We start from the raw sequence: 11,416 nt of genomic DNA on the forward strand, positions 1-11,416 counted from the left end.
AAAAAAAAAAAAAAAAAAAAAAAAAAAAAAAAAAAAAAAAATTATGACACATTAATTTAAACGAAACATTTAGTTAATATATTAAAAAATTAAATCCACATATGCCAAACAACAGAAAAACAGATCAGAAAAACCCAAGAATACTCTGATAAATGTTTTATCTCTATGACATTTTAATCAACTGAATTAACCTAAATTTTAAGATTCCCAATATTTCTTTGTGAATCTGACATCTAAAAGGCAGCTGGAGGGCTGGCCCGGTGGCGCACTGCTATAGTGCGCCGCTTGGGAGCGTGGCGGCGCTCCCGCCAAGGGTTCGGATCCCACATACAGACCGGTTCCCGCTCACTGGCTGAGCGAGGTGCGGGCGCAACACCGAGGGTTGCGATCCCGTTGCCGGTCCCGGTCCAGTATGGGCGCGACACTGAGGGTTGTGATCTGTTGCCGGACACGAAAAAAGCCAAAAAAAGAAAAAAAAAAAAAGACAAGACAAATAAAAGGCAGCTGGAGAAACAGTGTCAAGTGACAGTATGGAGAACATAAGATGACTTGTTAATCTTGCAAAACGAGAGAACTACAGGTTCTACAATAGCTAGAAAATGTACTAGGAAAATCTACATCTAATAAGTATAACTGAATAGACTATTAAAATGTTAACAATGAGAGCCAAGCCCATGGCTCACTTGGGAAAGTGTGGTGCTGATAACACCAAGGCCACAGGTTCGGATCCCTATATAGGGATGGCTGGTTAGCTCACCTGGGAGAGCGTGGTGCTGACAACACCAAGTCAAGGGTTAAGATCTCCTTACCAGTCATCTTTAAAAAAAAAAAAAAAAAGTTAACTATGAAAATGTTAAAATAACCTCATCAAGGTGCTAAAATCAGGATAATCCAAGACTTTTAAAAAGAAAATATGTATTCCTAATACTTCAGAATTCTTCCAGAGGGATTTTTCCTGGATCTTTGTCAGTATCAAAAGTCAGCTAGTTACTTTCTCGGCTAAATATAAACTGAAAAGTCAGCAGCTGCAGGATATTACAAAGAAAATATGACAACCAGGTTGAAAAAGCATGAATATTTGATAAGTTTTACACCATGTCATAATAAAACATTCAATGCAGTAATCTGAAACACAGCAACATATTAAAATATTTGTGGTACAAAAAGGATTTTGAAGTCCTTTAAAATATCTTTTGGGAAAATCATGGCCACAAAGCAGCAGCTTTCAAAGCATGTCAATCTTGAAACACCCTGGCCTGTGTCTTGATTTAAAACAGCAGAGGCTCACAGGTTTCTCCTGAAAAGAAAGCTGCTAGCGAAAACTGGTTTGGTTGCCCATTCAGGGAAGAGAGAGAACTGAGCTAGGAATCTGGTGTTGCTCTCACTTCAGAAAATAGGGAGGGTTCAATGTCCCTGAAAGCTGGACATAAAGTCAAGGTCAGGTAACTTTTATTCCTCAGCAACCAGCAAGTGCTGTCTGACTGTCTAGTTACTGCCAGTCCAGAGGAGCAGATTTTCTTTCCTTACCTAGAGCAAGAGTTTGCCGAGTGTGGTTTCCAGACCTGCAGTCTGGACCTCATCTGGAAACTTGGTAGCAATGTAAATTTCAGGCCCTAATCCAGAACTCCTCAATCTGAAACTCCAAGGGCAGGCCCAGCAATCTGACAGGCCTTCCAGGTGATTCTGATGCTCACTACTTTAAGACCCGTCACTCTGTCATCCTTAACAGTCCAGACAATGTAACAAACAGCAGGTGACAGTTTCTCCGCGGTTAGGGTCAGTGACCAAGGACAATGATCAGATTTTCTCTCTGACAAGGGGGGACACAAAGAATAAGATGTGGGAAGTCAGTCAGGACAGCTGGGGAAGAAAAGGATATGGTTAATTCTATAATAAAGTACCTCTATAAATACCAACTAATTAGTATAAGAACTTTCCTTTTTGAAGGGCTGAACAGCCACTTTTGCTTCTGTCCTATCAGACATGATGTTTCTCCATATATTTCAAATCTATATATTTGGGGCCAGCCCGGTGGCACACTCGGTAGAGTGCGGCGCTTGGGAGTGCGGTGGCGCTCCCGCCGAGGGTTCGGATCCCATATAGAGACCGGTCCGCTCACTGGTTGAGCGCAGTGCAGGCGCGACACCGAGGGTTGCGATCCCGTTGCCGGTCGCGGTGTGGGCACGACACTGAGGGTTGCGATCCTGTTACCGGTCACGAAAAAAGACAAAAAGGAAAAAAGAATCTATATATTTGACTACATCAAAGTGAGACTCTGGATTAATTCATTACAACATGCAACAAATTTTATTGAGCACCTACTATGTCAGGGACTGTGCTGGGTGCTAGGGACATAGCAGACAACAGGAAAGAATTCTGCTCTAGTGGAAAGGCACAGAAAATATGTAAGAAAACAATTAAGAAAACCTCAGGTAAGGTTAAGTGCTTTAGAACAGAAGAGAAGAGGGAGCTGTGACAGTGACTAAGACAACTATATTGAATGGGGTGATCAGGAATGGCCTTTCTGGGCAGCTGTGATCTACAGAAATGAGAAGCAGTCAGACACATGGACAGTGTAGAGCATTTTCGGCAGTATAAGAGCAAGAACAGAGGTGTGTATGATACTATGTGAGGTCAGGGGGCAGCAGGGCCAAGATCACACAGGACTTTGTGGACCATGGAAAGGAGATTGATTTTATTCCAAGGGCAGTGGGAAGGGCTTTCTGAAGAGGAGTGGCAGTTTCTGTTTTATGTCTGTAAAAGACCATTCTGTCTCCTGTATAGAAAACGCAAGACTGGAAGCAGGAGGCTTTTTTGGTCTTCCAGGCAAGAGAAAGACGGTTCTGGTTAGACTAGGATGACAACAGTAGAGATGGAGAGGAGAAAGATTTGCCATATATTTTGGGGTGGACTTGTGATGGGGTGGATGTGAAGGTGAGGAAAGACTCCTACTTGAGGGTCATTACTATTTACCCATGAATGAACTAATCAGCCAAGGCAAAAATGTCAACAGACATGTCGATGATTGAAGGAGCCTGAGATGCTTAGCTTGGAGATTAGACAATGTGGGCTGGAAGAATGAGAGTATGGCCAAGAGCACTCGTCCAGGAGCAAAACTTTCCCCGTTCTGCACCCTGGCTCTGCAAGTAAGTCTTTGGCTCTGGGCCACAGGCCAGTCACTCCTCCTCTCTGGACCTCAGTTTCCTCACTTTCATAATAAATACCTGCTTCAAAGGGTTGCTGTGAGAAGTGAGACAAAGTATTTAATACAGCATTTAGCACACAGTAAGCCCTAGAAGTGCAACTTAAAAAGAATTCTGAGGGCTTGCATGTAAACGAGGATGAGAACTTACTTTGTACATGACATGAGGAGCCCCAAACCCAACAGGTGTGAGTTAGTACAAGGTGTAAGCAAGAGTTTCCTTAAAAATGTACCTCACTCTCGTTGGACAGCACATTACCCAGAAGGGGCTAAGTGGTGGCTGGCCAGGGATGCTATAAAAAGGGTTCCTGAAATGGGTGGCAGATACTTCTTATTAAAGCTCTTTCTCTCACCAAAATTAAACACTCCAAGATCTAGGAAGGGAATATGCCAAAATCCATGCCTTGTCCATTTCCTTCCTAAGATACTGGGGACAGGTTGGGAAGGGAACTGGAGTCAAAACACCTGGGCTCTAGTCTGAGCATCACCACTCTTCCGCCAGCCACTAATCTCCCTCAGCTTTTGGCTCTTCCCTCAGCAATACTATAGAGCTGACACTTCCCCTAGTTAGTTCACCAGGTTGTGGAGAGTTAGATGAGATGACATAACAGGTAAGTCTAAGTACATGGAATCCTCTAAAGCACCACACATAATATACAAGCAATATTCTTAAAATATTTACTTCACCAAACATGCTACTCTGTACTTCACTGTGGCCTTTCAGAACTAAACAGAGGATTCCTGACTTCATATTTTGTATTCCACTTTCACCAAACTACTGTAGAGCTACAATTCAGGTGGGCAGGGAGGGAGGGAGAAAGGGAGCAAGGGAGGGGGAGAGGAAAAGAGGGAGGGAAAGAGGGAGAGAGAGAGATATGGAGAGAAAGATGTGGAGAGGGGGAATAGGGTGGTTTTAAAGTTAATGTGAAGGGGGGAAATCATGAACGTCAAAATCAACTTTGGCAATCCCTTGGGGGAACAACAGCTTGTGCTAGTCCAGCAAAGCCAGTTTCCTCTCCATCACTGGAGTAGATTGCTGTTTCTTTGGCTGAGCACGATATGAAGCAGTTCTCTTGAATGTAGGGTCCATGTTGTGCTAAAGGCACTTTACTACAATTGGTACAAGATGCTCACACAGTAAGACACATGGGAACTGAGACCAAGTAAGGGACTATGGGTTCTCATCTCCCATCTCCAGCTCTCTCTAGGGAACATCCTTGAATGGAAGGGAAGACTATTTAATATCCACTGCCCATATATTTAAATTTTCCTAAGCTAAATGTGTGTATGAGGCCACTCTGATGCATACAGATTTAGAATCCTGCCCAGCCAGGGCCTACCCCTCTGGCATTTAGTTTCTGGTTAACTGTCAGTGAAAACTATGCGATGCTGGGTGAGAGGAAGGACCTGGTAGCCAGGAGCCACTGTCTGAGGTCCTGCAATTCTGGCCAAGGCAGGAGGAAGTCACCCTCACAGCATGGGGATCCTAAAGGATTGTGGTGGGTTTCTCAGTTCTCTTTTCAAGGATTTATGCAGAAACCACACATTGCTGAACCAAGGAAAGAGGGAAGGTGGTGTAGCCAAGTGCTGAAAGCAGTGCTCATAAAAAAAAAACTAAGTTCAAGGGCCAGTTCACTTGGGAGAGTGTGGTGCTGATAACACCAAGGCACAGGTTCAGATCCCTATATAGGGATGGCCGGTTAGCTCACTTGGGAGAGCATGGTGCAGACAACACCAAGCCAAGGGTTAAGATCCCCTTACCGGTCATCTTTAAAAAAAAACCCAAAACCCAAAAAACAACTAAGTTCAGCCCTTATAGGAACTCAAAGGCTTAAAAGCTGTTTCCTGGCAATCAGGGGCACAGATTAATCAAGAAGCTTCTCTAAACCTGACTAAGGAAGGCCTCAGGGTCCCTCACCATACCTGGAAGAATTCTCTGGATTAGAAAGCAGAGAAGCCTGTACACTCATTTTAGGTTAACCCAATTAAGGTCTTCCTGCTTCCACTCTCAGCATTTTTCATTCCTTTCCACTGCCTAGAGGCAAAGATCAGATCTTATCATTCCCCTCTTTAAGATTCATATTCACTCATTCAACAAATTTTTACTGAATGCTTACTATATCAGACACTTGTTTGATGCCACTCAATATAATCCAAAGCCATCTCTCTCCAACTCATCTCCTTAACAAGCCTCCCTCATACACTAAGGCCTTTTATTCTGTTCTCTTAATATGTCAAGCTCGGTCCTACCACAGGGCCTTTACACTCACAGTCCACCTCCTTTCTCCCACATGTGACCCACACTGTAGGGTTGGCTCTTACCATTATTTGTCGCAGTGCAAATGCCATCTTCTCAGAAAAGCCTTCCCTGACCATCTCTCCAGACACTTTATCACATCACACAATTTCCTTCATAGCACTTACTGCTATCTTAAATCGTCTTAATCATTTACTCCTTTAGTGGCCTTTTCCCTGACTTGAATGGAAGCTCCTCAACAACAGGGGCTATGTCCATATTGTTTGCTATTCACAGTGGGATAAAGGCCCTCAGTAAATATCTGTTGAATAAACAGACAAAAGAATTTTGAGAAGCCCGTTTTAGGGCACCTCAAAGACTGTTCTGTGTTGTCTAAATCATGCCAAGTGCTCCTGTATTCCACTAGACAGCAACTGATGATGTTTTATCGGACTGCCACAGCATTTATGAAGCACTCTTCAATTGGCAGGGCCTCAAGAAGTTAGAATCAAGTAGCTGTTAAACTGGACTGCAGGTAGTCAATCTCAAGTGACTGCAAACAGGTCTGAGTTGCAATATCACCAAATCACTGATTGCCACAGGCACACTGTATTCCCGAGTTCACAGCAACCTGGCAGGGGTGTTATTCTGGTGAGAAGTCCTCCCCAGCAATCTGGACTGACTCAGCCTCTCTTTTCTGGGAGTGCCTGTGGCAGTGTCTTGGTAAATGAATTGACTCAGCACTGTACCAGCTGAAATCAAAATCTAGTAAAAGGATGGTCTCCTCTATGGTCAGGAAGAGCACACTACTTTAAGGGTAAAAGGCAGCCAGTCAGATCCCCGACATCCAATTTCTTTTATTCCCACCCTACAATCAGACAAGTATGGCTCCTTGGGATACTAGAGGAGCAATAGCCTGGAAAGATGGATTCCCCTCACTTTGTTCCCCTTAGATCACCAAACCTCTTAACAGTGCTGCTGCTGTGGCCTGAAATAGCCTGAGGATTTCAGCACCCAGGCTGGAGTCCTTGCAGGCCCATAGTGGGGGAACACTGTGGCCCTGTTTAATTCCTCCATCAGTGGCCAGCCATCCTCACCCCATCTGGGAGAGCTTCCTTGGCCAACTTCACTGCCAGGTGCCAGAGGGGTGCAGCCTCTGCATCAAAACAGGGACACCCAGTTTGTCCCAAATCCTGCACTTCTATAACCTGACTTTCTTGCCTCATCAGTCCCTCTGGGGGATCTTCTCCAGGCAATGCCCACTTTGCCTCATCAAGAAGACTATCTGAGTCCATCCCCTGACACCCTTGACCGCAGAATGCTAATCCTAAAGCAGACCCCTCAGGGTTTGAACCTCTGGCCTATCTTAGGTATGTACAGCAGAAAATCCAGTCTCAAAATAAGTGCTGCTTCCTTTAACCTACTAGGGACTTGGAAGAGCACCCCCCGCCTGTGTACCCCTTCATTTCCCACTTGCCCATCCGTAAATAGTAATCCATGAGTTCCCATGTCATCTGTTCCTCTCCCCACTTCCATCCAGCCAATGGGGAACTTCTGAGCTGAACCCACATATCTGTCCCAATTATCCAAAGGAGTGGAAGGGAGTGACAGTGTTCACAAAAAAGACACTTCTAGGGTATGCTTCCTGTGCCCAGCACAGGAAGAGGAGATGTTTCTTCTCTAAGAGACATCTCTGAAACCTGTCCTTTTCCCATTCTCACCCATTGCAGGAGGCTTCCCTCAGTTTACACTTATCCTCCCCCAACAAACACCCCCAGGGCTCCCAATACACCTGTTCTTCCTCACCCAATATCAGAGGCTTCCACCAACTGCCCCACTTTGAGCTTGTCTACTGAAACCTAACCCGGAGGAATCCATCTGTCTCCTTAAATAGAGGCCTGATAATGATGGGCTCATTTCGCTATCAGCCACCCCAACCAGATCCCTCTGGCATCTAACTCCTTTTCCCCCGCTCACTCATCCTGTGGAGATGTCCTCAGTTCCCACCCAAAAGCAGCCACCCCAAGGCTCTCCCTTTCTAATCAACATAGAGATCTCCTTAGCTAACCCCGTCCCTAAAACTAACGCTAGAGCCATCCCCTTAACCAATAGGGGATCCTCTCAGTCACCTCCTGAGGATCCCGTTTCCTCCTCTTATTCATCCTGAGGAGCTTCTCTGATGTTCCCTCCAAACAGACATCCCAAGGCTGCCACCTCACCCGGATCCCCAGAACCCAGTAAGGGACTTTCATCCGCTTTGGGGCGCCTCCTCATCCCCTAGGGGACCCTTCGATCTCCCTCAAAGAGCCGCCAGCCCCGGTCTCCTCAGGAGTGCCTCAGGGTTCGCCCCTCGCTCACTCCGGTCCCCCAGCAGCGCCGCGGGGGTCCGTCCCTTCCTCTCGGCGGGGCGCTCAAGCCGCCCGGGGGGAGCCTCTGGGCCTAGCCGCGCCGCCCACAGGCCCCTCTAGCCCCCGCCCGTGCTTCCGGCCACCGCCTCCTCCTCCTCCTTCAGGCCGCTACCGTCGCCGCCGCAGAGCCCAGCGGACAGAGGCGGCGCAGAAGCCCTGGCCCCGCTGCAACGGCCTTTGCGGCTCCCCAGCCCTCGGCCCGAGCCCGAGCCCCCCGAGCCTGCCGCGCCCGGCGCCCCCGCTCACCCGAGCCCGTGGTGGCTGCCATCTTGCGTAGCTGTCGCGCGAAGGCCGGCCCCTTCTTCACCCCCCACCCGTTCCCCTGGCCCCGATGCGCAGGCGTGCACGCACGCGCAGACGCCGCTGCTGACGCCCGCTCCGCGGATCCGCGCGACACGCGGCCGGGAAGGGTTTTTTACCTCCCCTTTTGGAGAGGAAATATATGCGTGCGTGAGGGCCCAGCAACCTGCAAGTCCCTCCGGGCTGGGGTACGAGAGAGGGATTGAGGCGCTTGGTGAGAAGGGTAGGGGTAGTCAGGCTTGAGAGGGTGCGATTGTGAAAGAAAAAGGAGAAAAGAAAGCTTTAAAACAAAGAGCTCCTGTTTTGCTTCCGTCATTTTCCTATCTAGTTGCGTCTTCACAACATCTCTACCACGTCAAGATTAATGTGAAAAAGGAAGCTGATAGAGATTAAGCGATTTATCTAAACTCAGCTGTTAAGTGGCTGAGTCAGAATTTGAACCCAGGCCAAATGGTTTTGCTTCCAGGGTCGATGCTCCCTGGCCAGAGGAGGCGCGCGCGCGCGTACGTGTGTGTGTGCGCGTGCGCGCCCTAAGTGATTTGGGGGCATTAAAGTGGCAGGGAAAATATTCATTCCTCCATTCATTCATTCATTCCTTCGCTCATCAGTCCGTTCATTCATCCAAAGAAATATTTATTAAGTACCTACTATGTGCCAGGCACTGTGCTAGGTTATGGGGATGGATATACATCCCTGAAGAAGCAAGTCCCTGCTCTCAGAGGCTTATATTCTAGTCAGAAGCAGAAAGCGAGCAAAAATATATAAATAACTATGATAGGATATACATAGGAAATGATAACTGTGAATAAACCAGGGAAGGGGAAGTAAGGAACAGTCAGGAAGGGCCTCCTAAAGTGGTCATGTTTCAGCAAAGACCTGAATGATGTGGAGGTAGAGGGAACATCATGTGCAAAGGCCCTGGGACAAACATTGGCAAATAAATGATAAACCCAAGAAGCAACTCCTTTTTTTATCATGAATGGTCTGAAAAGCCCTTATATGGATGTGGAAACTGAGGCCAGGAGCGGTCAAGGGACTGGCTTAAGGTCACAGCAAAACACTGGCAGAAGGACCAGAACTTTCAAATACGGAGGAACAAGGAAGCCAGAAGCCCTTACCCAGCATATCCACTTCATCACTTTTTTCTGACGGCAAGGCCTAGTAAGCATCTCTCTACTCCACTTCTGCCACTCAGAGCAAGCTGCCCTTGTCTCCCACTTGGAGGGTTCCAGCAACTTCCATTTTCTCCCCCATGGTCCATTCTCCCTATAGCAGCCAGAGTCTACTCAAAATACCCTCCAGCTAAAGCCTTCAGTGGCTCCCCATTCCGTCTGGATAAAATATAGACTCTACAAGTTCAGTGACCATAGAATTATCACCCAATGAGGACACTCATCAGATTAAAAGGGGACCTATTATAATTGTGCCAGGGCAACATGGGGAAACCAGGACTCTCAGGGCAAACCAGGATGGATGGACACCCTACCCACAAGGTCCTGCACCCAGAGCTGGGACTAGGATGGGGTCTAGGGCATCATATTTAAGGACGCTTTCACTCAGGTCCCAACTTTCACTTGCACGACTCTACAAGTGAGTGCCTCCTTAAAATTTGTGCCCTAACTGCCTCACTTGCCTTGCCCTACCCTCAGCACTGACTGCCTGCACCCCTGAGACTTGCTGTACCACTCCAGATACACTCACTGGCTTCTGGTACACAACATGCCCTCTCCTCCCCAGGGCCTTTACCTATGCCGTTCCCACTCTTCAATTCTCAGATCCAGCATCACCCCCTCAAGGAAGCCTTCCTTGGACACTGACATTATTTCCCGTATCGATTAATACAAGTTTGCTTTGAGGGAGTACAGAAAATATTTGCCCTGGATTTGGGGTCACTGTAAAGTGGAAGCGAGTGGAAGCATTTGGGCTCCCGAGGTGGACTCACCTCTGGAGTAAAATTTTTTGGATTCGAGTCCTCCTTCATCACTTACTTTGCTGTGTGACTTCAGGTAAGAGGCTTGAGCCTCTCTGGCATCAGTTTCCCCTTTTGAAAAGGGGGATGATAGTGTTGACCTCATAGGGTTATCGTGGAGATAAAGTGCTTTGATAAAATCCCTTGGCACAGGGAGGAGGAAGGGACACTATAAGAGCTGACATTTACCAGGCTGATTACATCCAGCTTTTAATCTTTGCAACTCGATGCAGCAACTCCTAGGAATATCCCCAGATGAGAAAACTGAGACTCAGAGCTAACAGGTGGAGTGAGTATTAAAACACAAGCCTCTTTCCACGACGCTCATAAATGTTTACTCGCATAGATTCCTTGGTTCTCGCAGGAAATTTCTTGCAAGCAAAAATTGACAATAATTAGATTTCCTGAGCAGAGAGCATTGCAGGAGGAAGAGGTTAAGAGAGACGGCCCGCAGCATGTTGGTTATTGTAGTCCGGCGGTGTCGCGGAGCCTGCTGGGAGTCGTAGTAGTACCCGCCCACACGCTCCCTCAGAAAGCTCCGCCCCCTTCCCGGCAGGTCACTGCCAATCTCCGGACCGGGATTCCTTGCTGCGCCTGCGCCTTATCCCCGCTTTGCGCTTGAGCTGATAAACTCAGCTGATGGGGATAAGAGAGTCCAGTTTTATCGGATTGTTGGGAAGATTAAAATGATTAATATAACTAAAGAATTTAGAAGAGGGCTTGGCATTGAGTAAGTGCTATATAAGTATTAGCTGCTATTATTGTTATTAATCTTCAGTGACCCTTGCAAAGTAGCTATTACCATCTCCATTTGTCAGATAGGGAAACTGAGGCTCGGAAGAATTAGGTGGCTTTTCCAAGGTCACACAACAAGGGGGGGAGTAATATCAGTTTTGGAATTCAGTCCTCTTAACCCTGGGGAATTTGCTGGTTCCCTTGTGGCGAGGGAGGTGGACACTGGGAGGTTTTAAGCGAAATGTGGGCAGGTTTACGTTTTCACAAAGTATCGCCTGGCGGTCTGGAGGAGACTGAGCGAAGAGACCCAATTGCGCGGCAGCAAGATTGGATGCGGGGAGTCCAGAGAGGAGGTGTGTTGGACACCGTTGACTTCCAGTCCAGTCACCTTGTTCCCAAAGGGTGTGGGGTGGGTGTTTGGCAAGTTTCCCTCTCAGGTTGTAAGAGTTTAAACCTGATAAAAACTGGGGAGAAAACTTTTTTGGTCCCTTTTCCTCTTTCATTAGCCATGTAATAACTGTTTATTGCTTAAGCTGCTCTTAAAGGTAGGTTTTTGTTACCTACAG

The 11,416-nt window shown here is 47.2% G+C and overlaps 1 protein-coding gene across 2 annotated transcripts in view; it reads right to left on the reverse strand.

The window, feature by feature from the left end:
• The window catches only part of UBE2V1 (ubiquitin-conjugating enzyme E2 variant 1), a 31,666-nt gene extending 23,471 nt beyond the window's left edge, over positions 1-8,195 (reverse strand). Inside the window, exon 1 of one of the 2 annotated variants that reach the window (XM_008571848.1) lies at positions 8,093-8,195. In XM_008571848.1, coding sequence (XP_008570070.1) covers positions 8,093-8,114 — 22 coding nt within the window. In that variant the 5' untranslated portion in view covers positions 8,115-8,195. Of the gene's footprint in view, positions 1-1,527; positions 1,774-8,092 lie in introns of those variants that run through there. The other variant, XM_008571849.1, reaches the window with a different exon arrangement.
• Positions 8,196-11,416: the final 3,221 nt, after the last annotated feature.

This window comes from Galeopterus variegatus, unplaced genomic scaffold, assembly GCF_000696425.1.
Source record: "Galeopterus variegatus unplaced genomic scaffold, G_variegatus-3.0.2 Scaffold729, whole genome shotgun sequence".
NCBI classification, from domain to species: Eukaryota; Metazoa; Chordata; class Mammalia; order Dermoptera; family Cynocephalidae; genus Galeopterus; species Galeopterus variegatus.